Source organism: Dendroctonus ponderosae, unplaced genomic scaffold, assembly GCF_020466585.1.
Source record: "Dendroctonus ponderosae isolate FM_Combo_2020 unplaced genomic scaffold, Dpon_F_20191213v2 Dpon_F_20191213_5, whole genome shotgun sequence".
Classification (NCBI taxonomy): Eukaryota; Metazoa; Arthropoda; class Insecta; order Coleoptera; family Curculionidae; genus Dendroctonus; species Dendroctonus ponderosae.
This window is the reverse complement of record NW_026018715.1, coordinates 12,818,856-12,838,269: the sequence shown is the minus strand read 5'-3', so window position 1 is coordinate 12,838,269 and position 19,414 is coordinate 12,818,856. Positions and strand designations below refer to the sequence as shown.

Genomic DNA, 19,414 nt, shown 5'->3' with positions numbered 1-19,414 from the left:
TGCCGACAATATTCTAATGGTTTACTTGCATTAGTTGAATCGAAGAACAAGAAGCGAGTGAATTGAAGAGCACTTGCGAGTAGCGCGTTTTTCTGGCGATTGGAAGGATCGACTTTGATAGTGATTGTGTGTAATTGGGCATTAGCAATTCAATCGGGCCAATTAAAATGGTTTATTCCATATCGGATAAAGTGCAGGAGAAAAATGATTGGTGAGTACAAAAAATCTATTGTGCAGGTTTTGAACACCGTGAAAAATTCCTTTGGAACCTCAAGTTTCTTTTTAGTTTACTTTCAAAGAATTTACAAAATGCGCACTTTTAAAACAGGATGATTTGTGTTTGTTGTAAATGTCAAGAAACAGCAACTGTATGCACGATAATGCAAGTAAATTCAAGCAACTTCTGCGCTTAAAGTAAATTTCGCATCGTTTCAACATTGCATACAGCGCTAGTACGAAATGGTTTGATTAAATTGCGATTTAACCATAAATTTTCAATCATTTGATACGAGTTGAGTTGAGCGCCAAGTTAATTTTTGCCAAAAGTACACTCTGCAATGAGCATTTTGAAAGTGAGTTTCTCAGAAACTGTCAGCGATCGCAACCTGCTTCTTCAGATTTTTTCTGTTTTGTCTTTTAATTGCTCGCTGCGTTTTTATGAGTGAAAACGTTTTCGTATCATTCAGATTGCCAAATAAATTCAAGTTCAAAATAGTTGTCATATCTATTTAAAAAACTTAGTTTTAGTCAATTAAGTCGCTTTCATTAATTGAAATTTTATCTTGTATAAAACGCATCTGAGCAGCCAACAACTTCRAAATACGTCAAAGAAAKTYCATTTCTTTCTCTAAAAGCTGCAGAAAATACAGAGGTTGACACTTTCTGGAAGTTAGAAAWTTATTTTYAAACSATCCATTTCCASAGAAGRTTTTCACAAAAAAAAAACTTAAACTGCCAATGWRSAATGGAAAGAAAGAGGCRCCYMTGTGATATGAAATTACTSCCAATTTAGTGCAGAATTCSSAAATAAAGARAAAATTCCAGTRGATTGTTAAAAACCCAAAGTTGATGTCAGTAYTTAGGCATATGCAGATTATAAMGGAAAATTAAAGAAACTRATTAAGGAAACACGGATTTTTTTCCYTATCACAAACCTKTCAGACTCAATAACCGTGTTTATACAAATAAAACTACACGTATTAATGGGGCAGGATCATATTCAATCAAAATGCRCAAAAATTGCARTAAATTTACTAAAAAAACCAGCAAAATAAAGMAGAAATCAAAGGAYMAACTCTGCAATGAATGAATGCGAAGAGAMAACTAGACAAGTTTYTGTTGATTTTTTTCAAYCCRCCAGAGCAAATTGTTTTCTTTTTGCAAATTAGTTRACTAAATTTGACTTTATTATGTTGCAGGTGTTTTCTAYCTTGCAAGCCTTAAWCAACTGACCCTGTGTTTGTATGCCTTATACACATAACTTTTACAAACCTATCAGAAATTATATTTACGTAGTTAAACCAACGGTATTTAATACAAAACACATACATTCGCGAATGTGCAATAATTATCCATATGACTCTGCTCTGTGTACATAAAAGACTTGAAGATGGTTTCCTAAAGAAAAAGTTGTCTTTTACATTCGAGGTGACGGTAAATCTTATCAATAAGTAAACTCATGTTTGGATTAAGATCCCACAATTAAAAGCAGATTTATAATAGCGTTTAATGTAAAGTAATTAAAACTCGTGAAGATCCCAAGGATGGTAACATTGTTATTGCTCATTCAGGGTAATAATCATAATAGTATATCTACTCTTAATGCGATATGAATAGTTCGAAAAAACCTGATCTTAAAATAATAAAACGTGATCATGAATCGTAATTTTTCCTCAATATTAGCACGAAAATGTTTTTGTTCAACTGGGGCCTTTTTCCATCGAAGTTTACCCACGAGTTAGACCCGATAAATAACGACTTCATAATATATTTTAAAACCATCAATATTATCAGCTTGACATAGTTGGGAACCAACAAATAGCTTTTATCAAGGCAAAATGTACTGTTAACATACCTAGCTGGAAATCGTATACTAATTATCGTTTATCTGGGAAATTGATAACGTTCACTTGGACGTTGAACCAATTTTTCCACTAATATTTCCCAGCAAAACAATTAATTTTTGCCCAAAAAAAATAGTAAATTAGCCCAGTATTTTGGCGAAAAACCTCAAATTAAAAATAATTTCGAAATTGTCCTCATAGGAAAAAGTCAAGTGGCGTTACGGCTGGGAATGTTGAGGGCCAGTAAACAGTTGGTCGCATAAAGCAGATACAGATTAAACTTATGCTTTTCTATTTCGGTAAAGTTGAGTCCAAGAAAAACTGGTTCAGAGTTTCAACTTGAGCTGCTTCCTCAGGTTCTGATCTCCCATTCCTTTCCTTAATAGCAACAGAATCTGCTTTGTGAAAGTTGGCAACTTAAATTGCTACTAATTGCTACCTTTATAACCACTTTTCGCAAATATGTATATACATTGCAAGCTTTAAGTTGTCATCCTCTATAGTGATTCGCATCAATATATTTCTTAGGCAGACTGAAACACTCAGCAAAAAAAATTAACCCTCTCGACATGAAATTTTCGACTGCACGTGGCAAATAAGTCTTCTGCCAGTCTTCAGGCATCAAAAAAACACATTTCTCGACTGAACTATCGGATTGAAAAGTGAATTTGGCCGCAAAGTCCAAAAGTTTTTATCGACTTGAGGGGGTGAGCTTGCTGTTGCTTTTCTTTCATGGGACGTAATTATAAGCTATTCGAGAGGATATTTAAAAGTCTAACGAGGTTCAAGAGATTAATTCATTTTCGCTGCATAAAGCGAAAAATGGCTGTTTTTAATGTAATTTTAGCGAACCACCCCGGCAAGTTCAAAATTGCAAAAGTGGAAAAACTGTGAGATTTAAGCCACCTTAAAGCAGATGGTTTATACCTCGGTGGTTAAACGCTCATCTCATCTACCTATATTCGATCCGTATTTTCCCTTAAAGTGTTCCAAATGAAGACATCAAAGAGAGAAACAAAAATCCCTTATTATTTGGTCAGAATGCACCTTCATTGAGGTCAATATCATTCACATATTTAGATTTTTGTTAAATTTAAATTTAGATTCGCAAACTATGAATGATCACTTTGAAAAAAACTGGTAATTTTGAAGACCCATTAGCATAATAATTACATGGGATTTACCAAAAAGGATATTGTTTAGTGGATCAATTAGAAGCCAGTCAAGCTAAGCAGCTCATTCTGTTCTTTTACACTCACGTTTAAATTGTGTACTCAAACAGTACACAATTTTAATGATCTATTAACCTGGGGAAAGCGCCTTTGTTGCTCTAATAATGCGCTGAATTATTAATAGCACCTAAAATGACCCAATTTGCGTCCCAAATTCCTTTTAAATGTACTTATCAAGCTGAGCAAAGAGTTTGTCGTTTACATTTGTCCGATTGTTTCCTCGAAAACTTCAATTTTTCAGTCGATATCCGGGCATGAAGATAACGGTGGCAAAAAAGCATTGGAAAATTGCTCCCTTATTATCTGGAAACTACAAAACGCAATCAGACGACTGTTTTTTTCAGCTACTGAAGCCTTATTGGATTTTGGGGTGTTTGCACGGCATCTGTCAACACCTACTAGTCATTTACACTCGAGGCATAAAAGGAAAATTGGCTGCTTTTTTCTACGTCGTCTTCTACTATGGTGTTTTCGTTTTCGGACTATACAGAGAATTCAAACCGACTCAACTTGTCAGCTACACTCTAATGGAAATTTCTGTACTATTAAGTGCTATTAGTGTAGCCGTAGCTGCCTTGGCCGCATTAAGCTCTTGTGTTCGACATCAAAAGGAATTTTCCGAACTTAGAGACCAGTTAATAAAAGTGGAGGATGGCGCAAAAAGCCTGGGAATATGGAAGTCTTATCGAAGAATCAGAGCAGTTTCTCTGGCCGTTTTGGTCTTGACGCTGAGTGAATGGGCCGTGCTTTTAGGCCTTTCTTTGCAAACAGGAGGTTTTACAGGTGCGATTGTGTAATTTTTCAAAATTTCCCAGAGTCTATGCTATTTTTCTTTAGAAATTTTTCAGAGTCTAATGCACTGCATGATTCAACTATTTCCATTGAAAGTCACACAAATCTATCTACTGACTTGCTGTATGTGCATTCTGTTCATCAGCCACATTCTGGCGGTAGTTAATGCGAATATTCAGCCAATTTACCAAAGCAAACTACCTCCAATGTACCAGATGAAGCACGAAAGGACTTTGGAGAAAACAGTTAGTTTGTTGAGCGCATTATTGAGATTGTCCAAACTAATCGAGCGAATCTACGGGTTTCCTTTGGTGCTGCTGATGGCAGATTTGCAGATTATCCTTTTCACTCACATGTACATTTTTCTTGAAACTGGATTTGGTATCAAAGCCCTCATCAAATCGGCGCAAGTTACTTTGGCTATTATTTTTCTTGCGACTGTTAGTCAAATGGCTGTTAGTGAATTTAAGAGGACCCAACTGGAACTGCTCACTTTGCCGGTTAACAGCAACGTCCTATTTAGAAGAAAGGTGAGCCAGAAAGATTTGTTCAACCGAAAAAATTCAATCGGGAAAAGCCCTGAATGAAAAGTTTGTTTGCAGATAAGCGCTCTTATCAGGGGCGTAATTGAAGAACAGTATGAACTATCAGCTTATGGAATTTTCACGTTAAATGCCACACTAATTCAGACGGTAGGTTAGCCTTGAACGCACGCAAAACACCGCGAAACTAATCCAGTTTTGCTTTGTAGATGGCATCTTCCGTTGGGTTCTATTTGATCATGTTGCTCCAGTTTCAGCTGATGTTCAACCAAGACCAATCGGCAAAACATTGAGCATCAGCTTCCTAATAACACGCAACAAATAGTATAAACCTGGTAAAAAGCGTTGCGATTAAATCTTGACAAAAATTTCTCAACACAGAGCTAACAGCCAGTCATTAGCTAGGAATGAGCAGTTAAATGCTACTTGCATAAAACAGCGCAATAAAACTGAATGTTATTTTATAGATAACTTCTCTCGGTTCAAGGTGTTGCATTGCGGTTTTTCTCGATTATAGATGTCGATTCGACGGGAAAAATGGTTAAAATCGCATCTTAGGTAACCCAGTTTCTTCTCGCTTTTAGAGATTAGTTGCCTTGAAATGTTCTTCTTGCAAAAAATGTTTATCTGCTGCCACCAATGTTATGAAATCATGATTTTGTTCAATTTTTCTAAATGTGTTTCCGTACAGCAGCTCTATGTGAACATTGAGGAGAATTCGGTGTTTTAAGCAGTAATTTTCCATGCAACTTCCAGGGAATTGGAGAGTGTTTTCCTGATGACTTCGGCAAACATTGATTGAAGAAATTAGCCTTTTTTCCGAAGTTTCTGGGAATTTTTTTTTCTTTCAGTTCTTCCGATGGTAAATTGTTAGGTTTGGACAGGAATTGGCTAGGGAACATCAAAAATGTGCTTATTTCTTCATCCAACCTTTATTTCCTGCTGCATAGCGGACTGGTAGAAATTTTCTTGCTAGATGGTGGCTAAATGCGTGGGCTTTTGACCGTTTATTTCTAGTATCAGTAACAATTACTAATCAGGGCTTGGAAAGGTTGAAAAATTAAAAAATAATTGGCGCCGCTCTTTATTTTTAGGAAGTGTTAGTTAAATTGTTGTGTAGGAATTGTTGGTTAAAACCATTCACCATTGCGTCGATCTATGATAAATCAACAATAAAGATTTGTCTTCAATTCGCATAGAAGATTTTCCAATTAAAATTTTGAAAGCAAAATGGTTTTTTCGCGTTATTTTTATTGCCTCTATTTTATTTCTCGGTCAACTTTCTTAGCAAGAAAACTTCCAATTTTTAGCAGAAATACGCATTCAATTTTTGCAAGGATTTCATGATAATGTTACATTTTCATTCCTTTGATAAGCCATCAAATATATTTCCGCTTGGTGTACGTCCCAGCGTGCGATTTCCCTTAAATCCGGCAAATATATGTTGCTTTTTGCCACAGCAGCGAAACACTGAAGAAAATAAAATATTGCTCGCGAGGCCTATTGAGTAATTTTTTCTTCATTTTTATAAGGAATTCTTAAAAGGATTTTAAGCACTTTAGCAAATTCGAAATTGTCCCTGAGAGGATTTCCCGATTGAAAAATATTCAAGGTATCAACTTTGAGAATGAAAAACCAAATAGATTTTGGTAAAATAATTCGGAAAATGAACGGCAAAAATAAGAGCGGGGAAAATTAGCATGAAAGTAACACTTAAGACTCGAAAGCGCCAGAGATCTCGAAATCTGCACCCACTTTTCTACGTCCATAGCAAAATTTCTGGTTTTATTGAGTCAATTGAAAACTCCAACACTGAATATTCCAAATAAAATATATGAGGTAAACGAACAATTTGCAATAAAAGTGCTTTTTGCTCCGGACTGTTCATATTTCATGCAAAACTTTAGCTTTTAATGGCTGGCGAATGCGCATCATATTCCCTTCGCAACAACAAAAGTATAATTTTATTCATACTGGTGGAAGGAAAAATTCCTCAGCCATTACGCTAATGGCCAAAAAACCTGAAAATTACACTGTGCACTAATTAAAACCTTGAGGAAACAGTAAAAGAAGCTAGCGTGATATTTTAATTAATTCTTCCGGAAAAAAATTAATTATTATCGATCATTAGCAGACACACAGTAGCCAGGTGGGGAATTTAAACCCTTTGTTATATTTGTATTAATCGCGAAGGATAATGTAACATGAGAAACCCAATTTATTATACAAACGAACACTATATATGTAGACATGAATATCTAATCATTGGTAAGCTGAGGGAGAATGTTTGCAAAGGCTCGAGCAGCGAATGAGCAAATTTGTATATTTCAGCGCACATTTATAAAACATCTTCATTTATATGGGATTTTTCTAACATCAGGAAACCCTGCAGAAGGGTGAGTTTTTGAAAAAAAATTGATTGTAATTTTAAGGTTTTAAGTTTGCTATTTATTATAAAATTTTATTTAAATAATTTTGCAAACTAAAATGTTTGTTAACCGTTGGTTCTGTATTTGAGGTCGAATTTTATTTTAATTTTATGTCTACAGGCCAAAGTTTAACTTTAAATGAAATTTAAAAATTGCAAATAGCTTGAACCACCTTTAGGAGAAATCAAAAAATGTATAGAATAAAAATTGACGCAATACTGCGAGCAACAAACCAAAAAAAAAACACAAATTTGCAGGAAAAACCAACGAACTAAAACACTTCCTCGTAAGTGAAAAAGATAAATTGTCATTAAAACAAACATATTGGTTTATAAATTTTTTCCTCGGCTCGGTAATAACTATCAATTGATTCCTTGAAAAACGTGTTATTTCCAATAATCCAAGTTGCTAGTAGTAAGTATACTTTTATAATTATAATCTCTTAAGTGAATAGTTAAGTGAATAACAGTGGTGTTTACGAAATGAACCGAGGATTTAATATAAATATTAAATTGCCGTTTAATTTACGCAGGCACACGCAAATTTTAGATTGTAAATTGGATTATTGGCTTTCAAGGTTGATTCTTCAACATCAACAAGGTCTAGGTTCATAATGAAAGTCATATATATTGTAGTTTTTCCTCTGACTTGGTGTTCCGCAAACTGTTTTGAAACCACATTTTTTTGGTCACTTTTTAATTGTTTTTCGACACATTTTGGCAAGTTCAAGGTCTATTCTATTCCTGATTTTATTTCTGCTTATGGACTGAATTAGAAATTTAGGTTGTCGTCGAAAAGTTTCTTCCTGGCGTTTCGCAACCACTAGTGACTTCCATCTTCAGAGGTGGTTGCTGCCTCAAAAAACGCCGATTGTTTCGGTACCCGTGAATATTTCCCTGACCCCTTGAAAAAGTGTCCATAAATTATAAAAATCTCCTTTGAAAATCGCAACTGGTTTGCTAATAATAGACAGAATGTCGTTTTGCTAATAAAACTACTTCTGGTTCCTGTAAATTTTTTTTATTGAATTCCGTTAGCCTTTACTGGAAATATCACGTCTGTTGCATCGTGCTATATTCACTAATTTGCATGTGTTTCGATTGATTTTTTCATGTCTTTTTTACCTTCATTATTATGGCTTTTCTCTGATTAATTGCCGTGATAATTTTTCTACTACGCGATATTTTAAGTGTTTGAAATATCCGCTTGCAGGTGGGCGTGCTGTGGAAGTTATGATGCATGAATGCCAGCCATTAGGGATTGGTTGGTTTATTGTACAATATATGGAAATGTATCGACAATAAAATATTCAATCAATGTTGTTTTTTCCTTTAGGCATTAAGAAACCATTGCTGAAGGGGGCTTTTAAAGTTTCTAAGCAATTTAATCCATCAGCTACATCTTAGCTGCGCTGATTAACTATAATTTATTAGAAAGATTTTTTTGTAACAGAAAAAATGGAAACTCCGAAAGCGTCACAATTAACTATCCCTAGTAGAACAGGTCGGACTACCTAGTTAACATAACCGATAATTTTTGCGGCGCGAAGACATTCAAAGTAATACTTGTTGGTGATGGTTGGGGATCTCCCTAAAGCCCACGGCAAGCCATGTGGGAAATTCAAATCGTTTAGCTTCGACGTGTGACCGAGTCAAAATAAAGGACAATATTTTATTGTTCACGTGCATAAAATCCGCATTTCCAGTCTTTGGCAAATTAGAAGGGTAACAGAAGAAATAGCGCGGCCTTGTATCGGGACAGTCGGACGGCTAGTTCTTCGCTGATGTGATTTTTAGTCACAGACCGGGTTAAGTGCAATTACAGAGCCGGTGGCTATCTAGGATTTTCGTATAATTTTTGGTAAGTTTTCCACAGTCTTAATTAATTTTTTAACATAAGTTTTTTGTGAAATTTTAATAAATTCAATACAAATGAATGAAAATTAATGATTTTTGAAGCATCGCTGTTTTTAACCTAATAACCAACGATAAGTTGCCGCTTTGTCGCTTCAAACCCTAAGTACTCATTATTCACTTTAGAGTTACATTTGCATTTTCCATCCATAAATATGGTTGGATTATATCAAGTAGTAAATCAGCATTTACCAAGCATTCTTCAAGCAAGTGCTGAAATTTAATATTCCTTATTGGGTTCAAGTCCTCTTGCGCTTCTTATTAAAGTGATTTTAAATTAAAATTATTTGCATTATCCAACTGAATTTTAAGCTAATTTAAGTCTCCTTGATTTAATTTAAAAAACAATGCAAATACAAATTGTATAAAAGCAGCCACCGTATAGTTGTCCATCCTCACTGAAAAAAACCGAAGTTTCCACATAATTCGCTATTAATAGTTGAACAAATCCACTAATCGTTAAACACCCATAGCCGATATGAGACAATCGATTCATGTAAAATTCTGTTTGCATATAATAGGATAATTGCAATGCGGTTTTAAAAGTACTTAATAAATCACTTGCACGGGTGCAGTTCGAAAATGTACTGCAGCTACAAGGTCGCCTTTGCTTTGCATTGCTGTGTCCTTTCAAGTCCCAATTAAAAGGAAAAAAATGCAAAATGCCCACTCAACAGTGCGTGGAGGGTGAATTATATCAGATCTTCCTTAATTAACAATACGCGGAAAACCGAAGCAGCCTTGATTAATTATAAAAGTGAGCCGAGTTATATATGTAAATATGTGCACATATAATAATGAACTAAACCAAGCGGGAAAAACGCCAAGAAATCACTGGAGAATTTCGATACATACTGTATTTGTTTTTATATTTAAATATTTTTACTTGAAGAAACAAACAAGCAGCGAGACCCTAAATGGAATAACTGGTTTTTATTCTGCGAATTTTCAAGTGGAAACCAATACTTTGATGTTTTGGTACGCAAATCAGCAAATTCTCTTCAATGGTCAACGACTTATCTTATCACGAAAAGCAGTCGTTATTTTGTGAGTCTTTGTAGGCTTGCAGGCATATTTAATTATTGCGCATTAAAACTGAAAATGATTCTTGCCCAAGATTTCTCGCCTATTTAAATACCTACGCAAATGTTGTTATTTTATGATAATGGGATTTAACTAATTCGCATTAAAACGTTCTAAAATTACATTTTTCGATCTGGATAAAGCGTTTAGCTGTTACCAAACGAAACATATCTAAATCCAAAAAATATGGTTGGTTTGGCTTCCTTATATCACTGAAAATTCAAATACTACAAACGTTATAAAAGTATGCGTGTTTTTAGGCGGTTTTGATTTTAACGTCGATATTATCTGAAGAAAAAGATGGTGCGTCCAACAATACCAGAATAGGAGTTACTGTGCTGGATAACTGAGGCCTTGTTTTAAATTATATTTGTTAAAATTTGGTTCTGTTCAAAGCTCTAGTACCGTTCAGAAGAATGTTTAAACTTCTGAGTATTTTTTCGCAGTTTTTCATTTTTACCGCTGCTGTGTGAGAATTCTGTTGAGATGTTGAAATAGGGATGCCCGCACTTGATAAAGAATACTTTTCTTGATTTATGTTTCTCATTTGGTTCCATTTGGGGGGCTATCGCCTACAGACAATTGTTTTAAACTTTGGAGTTTTTTGCTCAATTTTTCCATTTTAGATCAGCCTCTTTTGAAATTTATATTTGCTGAACAGGTTGAGATATCGAAATGGTGATGGCTGCATTTCATAAAGGAGGCTCTATTGTATTTTTGCTGTCAATTTTATTCCATTTCAGGTGCTGTTGTCGTCAGAATGAATTTTTAATATTTGGGGTTTTTTGGGCGGTTTTCCATTTTTACATCGGTCTCATCTAAACTCGGTTTCTGAGGAACCAGTTCAGGCATCCAAATGAGGATACTGGGGATCCATAGCGAAAGCTTCGTGTTACTTGGGATTTAAATTTCGTTAAGTTTAAGTTACCAGGGGTTTTACAATGAATTTTTAAATAGTGGAATAATACAGCTAATTATCTTGAAAAGAACAATCAACGTTTCGTCAAGAATTGCACATTAAAACTAAAATGCACTGAAAAAGTCCCGTTAAAAAGTTGAAGAATTAGCCACCCGTCACGATATAACCGAAACAGTAGTTGCGAAATGAAGCAAATCAAAGTCCAAAAAAATATTGGTTTTTCTCAGACTAATCAATATGCAAATCCTGGGGATTCGCCATTGAGCGAACATGGACAGCTTTAGGTGTGTTTTTCTTCTATTAAAGTCGTGTATTTTTTGCGAATCTAAAACTTTATGAAACCAATTTCAAAGTTGAGTTTTCCACTTTAGAGTTTATCCGCAATTTTCGGCACTCAGATAGGCAGCGCGGGATGCTTTGATGAGTTCAGTTGAAATTTCCGACTCTGCCCTTAACGCGAAGAAAATGTTCAATTCTTTGAAATTTCCCATACATTTCCTAATACGTAAATCGTTAAGTATCCAAGCGATTAGGGAGCAAATGGCCATTCAATATCAAGTGATCAAATAGACATCACTCAGTTATTGGAAAATTCACATGAATCCATTAAACCCGGCCGTGATGCTTGGCAGTAAGCCAGAAGATGCATAGATTTCCTGCATAATATTGCAAGAAATTTAATTTAAACTTCCGGAAGGATGACTTGGAGTTATTCTCATAACTCTGCTCGTAGCACAACGCGAACATTATGAAAGTTTTATTAACATGGAACTCGTAACGTGCAGAATCATTCATATATTATTTTCAACGGGAAAACCTTTATCTGTTTTTACAGTTCTGAGGCGGAAATGGATTCGAAATTTCAAAGAGTCAATAGCGACGAGAACGACAGTCCCATCCAGTTTTCTCCCAAGGAACAGTGGAGAATCTGGAAAAACGTTCTGGTGGTTGGATTCGCTTTTATGCTGCAATTCACCGCCTTTTGGGGAGCCTCCAACTTGCAAAGTTCCGTCAATGCGGAAGCCTCATTGGGCACATTCACACTGGCTGCTATTTACGGCTCCCTCATTCTATCCAACATTTTTCTACCAGTGATCGTTATAAGGTAAGATAAATGGTTTATTCTCAGAAACTATTCAGCAAAAAACCCATTTTCGGACTTATTAAGGGGCAATTTGCAGTAATTTCCCTCTTGACGATGGACAAAATGTGCTCAAAAAATGCAAGCAGGTCCGTTTGGAAAATTGTTGCTCAAAACTCCATAAATTTGTCTATGTTTCGTTCTTTTGATGTTCTCGTATGTTTTCTTTTGTATTTGAAATTTCGTCTAAATTACCATAGATTTTCAAAAGATGCTGAAATGGTGAGTTATTCGAGCTAACGTTTCGCTAGAACGAGTGGCGTGCATCTTTGTGAAGATAGTAAAAATTGTAAATTGCTTCAATTTGGAAGATGCAATTTTTTGTAAGAGAGGGCGCAATTGCTTAAAAACATATTTTCGTGGCCGATATTTTTTAAGGTAAAAAAAATGGATTTAAGGCGATTTTAATGAAGCTTTCATTATCTTTAGGGTAAAATGGTTTTTAAAGGTGACGAAATTTTTAAACTGCTAGTTTTCTTTAGTTTGGAAGATACGAATTTTTAAAAGAAAAAAAGAAACAGATATGTTAACTTTCAGATCCACTTTACTAAGTTGGTTAAAAATTTTAATTTTATGGGATTCTTATGTAAGTTTACGCACCTTTAGAGACGAGCGTCTACTAAACACCGTGAAAGTTGAAGCTTACTGCTGGCTTTAGTTTGACAGACGCGATTTTTTTAGCAGGAGCATTTTTTTAGCGAGGACGCAGTTGACCATTTTCGTCCATTATTGGACTGATATTCATTAGGGTGGCAAAAATCCTGATTCCAGGCGATTTTTATTAAACTTTCGACACCGATTGATTTGAGTGTGCACTAAATATGGTAAAATTTTTAAATTGCATGTAAGTTTAGTTTGGAAGACGCAATTTTTTTAACTGGAGAACACAGTTGATCATTTTCCTCCATTATTGGACTGATTTCACTAACGTGGCAAAAACCAGAATTTTGCCTGATTTTTATGAAACTCTCCACACCTTTAGAGCGAAGCGTCTTATAAAGATTGTAAAATTTAAAATTTTTGGCTTTCTGCCATTTGGAAGATGCGAATTTTTATAAGAGAGAGTTTAGTTGATTGCAAATATCCAGTATCGGAAGATGGCAAAAATTTGATTTTCAAGCGGTTTTTCTGAAACGCTTCTTTAGAGTCATGTATCTACCAAAAATTGTTAAATTTTGAAATTGTTGCTTGCAAATTTAAAAAAGAGAGGACAGATCTGATATTTTCTAAGCTGCAAAAACCAGGATTCACGGTGAAACATGGACATTTAGGGCTGAACAAACTACCTCTGAAGATGCAAGCAACTCGTACTAGCGAAACCAGTTTTTACATGAATTGTTTGATAACGCAATGCTATTGCCAATTCCAAATAATTCGCTCAATTCGTAAAAATACAAGTAAATTCATCAATCATCTGAAAGCTCTATAAAGCTCTAGAATGCGAAGGCGAACTGTTCGTTTCTATTGCATATTGACGACATTCCGAGTGCATTGAACAGGCTCAAAAGACTTCAAACTACGTCGTTCGAGCAATTGATCTTTCTATTGCAACTAATGGATTGAATCGACATTTATATTTTATTTATAGAGGAAAACGTATTTTTGGTAGTATTATCTCTAAAGGCGTTAAACCAGTGCATCGATTTTATGTAAAATAAAGCCAAACTGATGTTGAAGTTTTAATTATAAGGACGAAAAGAAAAATAACGAAAAACCATGTGATCAGTCAATATACTGGAAGTTTCAGGAAGCGAAGGATATTCGGATTACATTCGCGTAAAAATTCATATAAACATAGATGAGAAAAAACTTCGTTTAGAATATGCAGGCGCTAAATAAAGGCACCGAAGTTAGGAGAATTTGTCCCTCTAGCTAAACTTTTAAAGAAACCCAAAGTTATAAAGAATATGCACTACTAAAACTAGCCTAAAGCAAACCTTCAAGTCGATTTATTTAGAACCAAACCTGTCTAAAGACAACATTGTCTTTCTTGATGATTATCATCAGTCGATTCAACCATGACCTCACATGCCACAGGGGAAGTAGATGACAAGAACAAGCCTGTGATAAATGAAATAACCTACGGGCTCTCAAGGATGGCCTTATTACATCTAAGTTGAAAGTCCCCATTGTCTCTAATGAGCCAATTTTCTGTAATTTAGCTAATAAGTAAATACATGTTTAAATTGGCAAATAAAAGTACATAGTGTGTTTTCGATAAACACAGACAAAGAGAATTCGTTAAAATATGCAAACCGCAACAAAAACACTCTAAATAATGTAGAAGCTGGTGTTAATCGATCAATATTTGATTTTTGCACAAGCTAATTGTTTGTAAACGGGTTTAAACCACGTTGTCTGAATACGCGAGGCGACAGCAGCAAAATGCAATAAAGAAAATATTTGCATATAAATTCATCCTGGATCCATTGAACGGTTAAGACTTTGTCCTGACCTTACAACTCTTATTGCTCTGTTTCAGATGGTTGGGAGTAAAATGGACCATCTGCCTAGCCTTCCTGGTCTACGTTCCTTTCATAATGGCCCAGTTCTATCCCCGGTTCTACACCATGATTCCTGCAGGATTAGCTGTCGGCTTTGGAGGAGGTCCTTTATGGTGCGCCAAGTGCACCTACCTCACTATCCTATCAGAGGCTTATGCGAAAGTCACGGGAGTAGGGGCTGATATAACAGTGACCCGTTTCTTTGGGGTTTTCTTCCTGTTTTATCAGTTTTCCCAGGTGTGGGGAAATCTCATCAGTTCAGCCGGTAAGAAGAGTTTTAGTGAGGGGTTTTCAAAATGTTAAATGCTTGAGAGAGTCAAACTATTCTTGTGTAGACAAACCGGGTATTAGTCTGGGCAGCTTCTAACAGTGTTATTGGTCATCAGTAACCGTTTTGCTTGAAATCTAATATACTTCCAGCTGTGTTAAAGCTATTAATTAATTTTTTTCAGTGCTCTCATCTGAAGGTCCCGCAGTCGCCGCTCTCAGCAACTCAACGCTGAACAATATAACATTCGCAGATGTCTTCAACGTGTCCACAGCAACGAGGAATAGTGAAGAAATATGCGGAGCAAATTTCTGTCCTGGGACTGTTGTGGAAGCCATTCCAAATCTGGCTCCTCCTTCTACTTCCAAAATCAACACAATCACCGGAATTTATCTAGCTTGCATGATCGCAGCCGTTCTGGCAGTGGCTTTTGGAGTGGACTCCGTTAAAAGGTTGCTGATGAGGAAAATGCGAAAATTCTGGTCTAATTCGGCTGCGGTTTTCCAGATACGACCAGGGCAGGAAAGGCAGTGGTAGCGACATTTCCGGATTGAGACTGTTGGCTGTGATCGTCAAGCAGCTGGCCAATCCGTCTCAAATTCTGATTTTACCCATCACAATGTTTATTGGCGCCGAACAAGCGTTTCTGGCCGCCGATTTTACTTCAGTAAGTGCCTTTTATCCGAAAATATTGCATTGATTTCAAATGTATTTATTCGAAAACACTCCCAATCGATCCCCATTTTAAGATAGTTTCCGTTGCTCTTCATCCATTATGGTGGATTATCGCGGCCCGGTCATTTATCTTCGTATTTTGTTTGGAAAACCTTTCTACCAGACATTCATCTCTTGCGGTCGACGATCCAACAGCACCGGATTTGTCATTGCTTGTCCCGCAGTCTGGCAAATCCATATTCATTTTCATCCAATTTATATTTAAAACATTACACAAAAACATGCTGTTATTTTCATAACTTTTTATCATTTAAATGAATTTTTGCACGAGTGGTGAAAATTAGTAGTAGTTGACTTGTATGGACGGTTGGAAGACTTATCCAGACGTTTCCAGCAATCTACAGTTTTCAGTTTCTTCATATCCTCATTTTCCGTTATTTAAATTATTATTATTCCTTTGTCCGTTAGAGTTTCTACTCAGAGGCCCGTGTATATCTTAAAATATTTATTCCTGTGTCTATTATTTCGCGTGAAAAATACCGTTTTTAGGTAATTGTCCGCTATGTTTTAACACAGTATAACTTCCAACAAAAATGGGGAAGCATCTTGAAATTTGCACCATCCATAGAAGAGATTTGAGTCTGAGAGTCCGGAAAGTTTTAGTTAATTCACCTCAAGCGCCGATTTTTTCCAAACGATTCAATGTGACCTACAAATTAACACTCTCACACAATAAAAAAAAAGCAGATAATTTTCAGTGGTGCCTAAGTAGCAAGTTGAAAATTTCCCCACTTATAGAAAACACTTTGATAGTCCTGAAAGTTTCACTCAAATCGCACTGAATCCTAGTTTTTGCCAACGGAGTCAATGTTGACCTAAAGATGAGGCTCTTTGAGCATCGGTAGAACAAGATGACAATCTTAATCTCCCTGACTGTTTTATTAGCAAATAAAATGTTGATGAGGTGAAAAGCTGCCGATAGATTAAAGAAGTCTAGAAAAGTAATTCGATTTTCTTTTAAATATTTTATTCTCTTCCAGGCATTTGTTTCATGCGGATGGGGAATCAGCAATATCGGCTTCGTAATGATTTGCTTCGGAGTGTGTAATGGAATAGCGTCAATTTTTATTGGAGGAATTATCAAAATCACGGGAAGATCACCCGTGGTATGTTTGGCTCTATCTTTACATGTCGCACTAATTGTTACCTTGTTAGTGTGGAAACCGAGCGAACAGGCCAAATTAACATTTTTCATCATTGCTGGCTTATGGGGATTTTGCGACGCCATTTGGCTCGTACAAATTAACTGTAAGTATAAATTTCTAGCAGGAATCAAATGCTTTTGAATTGTATTCCAAGACTCCCGATCTTCAGTTTTTTTCTGCAAAAACCGCCCTATTTTCCATTCGGAGGCATAAAAATCACAATTTTGCGGAGCATCTGCTTCTCTGCTTAAAATTACGTCAAATTTATCTTTATTTGATCATTTTTTTAGCCTTGTATGGAATTCTATTCCCCGGCAAAGAAGAGGCAGCTTACAGCAATTTCAGGCTCTGGGAGTCTACAGGATCAGTGATTACTTACATCTACAGCCCGTACTTGTGCATTGATGTAAAGCTGTCTCTTCTGCTGTGTCTTCTTATCATCGGGGCTTGCGGATACACTGCCGTTGAGGTGATTGAGTGGAAAGGAAAAGACGGCGAATTAGGAGGAAAGAGGGAGTTTAAGCTGGTGAAAAGTGGCGAAAAGGAGAAGTCTTTGGAAGTTGCAGACTGATTGACTGGATTTTGGAAAAAACCTTGTACATAACTTAGTTAATAAGCATCTAGGTTAAGAGACAGCAGTTAGGCACTTAACTTGTGACTGTAAAGCTAAGCACGTAAACAAGTAATAGAATTTGTAGCAAAAAGATGTCCTTATTCCTTTCCAGACGGAAACCTTTATTGCAACGAATAAAGTGTATCCTAAATCCCAGTTTAAATTGGCATGGCTTACAGATGGCTGGAAAAATTTAAGAACCTTTCCGCCCGGCTCCTAACGATTCCATTGTAGCGAAGATCAAAAGCTGATTTTATAAAGGAAGCAATCCAGATTTTGCGACAGAAAGCGCGATTGCAAAACAGGAAAATCTATTAAGCCGTATGCCATGCATATAAGCAATGATTTAATTAAATATTTGAATCCGGTAAAGGAACAATGAAAGCCCACATAACTTTGCTAGGCAGGAAAGCCCCAAAGACACATTAATCACCGCTTGGTCGAGAGATAAGCAATTATGTACGCCCAGCCAAAATTCTAACAGGAAAAAAATCTGCATAAAAATGCCATGTAGTGAATATTAGGGGGGTTTTCAAGAAGCGACCAAATAAACGTAACAAAAGGATGTCGTTTAATATAGAGGAAAAAGTTGTGGAATATAAATTGCTCACTTAAATAAAAAAACATTTTTAGAATTAAACTGCTGCATTCCTTGTTCTAACGCTGCGAGCACTAAATATGCAACAGGCTTAATAGCTTTGGAAACAGAATGCAAAATATTTCGATCACTTTTGGGAATATATTGGATCGTTTATCTTAATAGTGGATCAACCCCAGTCGCTTTCAAACTCCAATTTTATTGTAAAGAGCAAATTAAATGAAAAATTCGAAACCAGGTTTTTATTGGTCGTTGTCGCAAAACTTGGTGCTTTTTGCTTTTTACATGGCCCGCTTTATTGAGCACATTTTGCTCTCCACATTTTCCTTCTGTTTCAGCAAATGGTGGATTATTTTATTGAAAATCCCTGGTTATCAGTCGATGTAATCCCCATAAAAACAGATTAAACACTCAAAATATTCTCCTAGATATTTCACGCAACTTTTCATGCGGTTACAAGCAAAATTAGCTCGTGAAAGCGTTGATTGAAAGAGTATCTACTCTTTCAATACTCAGACGCAATACATTTGCGAATGAGGTTTTCTTCAAGAGACTTTTCAGTTCTTGTATGAACTGTCTTTTTGTCGCATTAGGTAAAAAGTCTAAAATAAAATTGAAAGCTTGGTCGTTCAGGCCGCAAGAGTAGGCCGCAAATAGAACGGGAGGTCTAAATAGTTTGATAATCTGTGGTCTAAACAGAGACAAATTGCGACTAGAAAGTAGGCGTGAAGAAATGTCCCAAAAATCGGTCGCTTTTGGTCTCTTTCTTTGCTATGTTTGTTGAATTACCCCAAAGCTTATGTTGCCATGTTGTTATATTTATGGCATGTAATGCCAAAATAGTGATTTTTTTTCCTTATCTAATTCTTTGAAGAAAACCACACATGGTGTTGACTAATTGGTTTTCTCAAAAAAGTCCTGTTTTCAAGAGATTTTAGATTTGTGTGTTTTTTCGCGAGTTGCAAAATCGACTCAAACATGACGCTGCTTTTTTTGAAGTTTCTCAAGAACCATTTGAGCCACAAAATTCGTTTTGGCATCGTTGGATTGAGAATTGAACATTCGATTCAGTAATAACAACATGAGTGAGCGAATTCGAAGAGTTTTGCCTCAGAAAGCGAAATTTGAATATCAGACATTTAGGTACAAGATTATGCCAAAATTTCATGTTTTCCGTCCCGTTTTTAGTCATTTCTCGGAAGCAACATAAGCAAGAACGCTCATTTTTACATCATTACATAGACCACCAAATGGCCTTTTTAGAAAGTGAACCATCGATAAGTAAATGATGGCGGTTTTCTCAAAAAAGTCTTGTTTTCAAGAGGTTTTAGATTTGCGTGTGTTCTCAAACATGACGCTGCTTTTTTTGAAGTTTCTCAAAAACGGTTTGTGCCACAAAATTGGTTTTGGCATCGTTGGATTGAGAATTGAACATTC

At 35.8% G+C, this 19,414-nt stretch overlaps 1 protein-coding gene across 2 annotated transcripts; it reads left to right on the top strand.

Annotated features, from left to right (window-relative positions):
• On the top strand, positions 1–17,470 carry LOC109545579 (UNC93-like protein). 2 transcript variants are annotated; one of them, XM_019916352.2, is made up of 7 exons: positions 1–211; positions 11,809–12,078; positions 14,597–14,883; positions 15,071–15,338; positions 15,394–15,553; positions 16,602–16,869; positions 17,057–17,470. In XM_019916352.2, the coding sequence occupies exons 1-7, from the start codon at positions 168–170 to the stop codon at positions 17,335–17,337; spliced, it is 1,578 nt and encodes a 525-aa protein (XP_019771911.2). In that variant the 5' UTR covers positions 1–167; the 3' UTR covers positions 17,338–17,470. The 2 variants fall into 2 exon arrangements, with proteins under 2 accessions (XP_019771911.2, XP_019771912.2); XM_019916353.2 differs by lacking the exon at positions 1–211 and adding an exon at positions 8,607–8,918.
• The last annotated feature ends 1,944 nt before the right edge of the window (positions 17,471–19,414 follow it).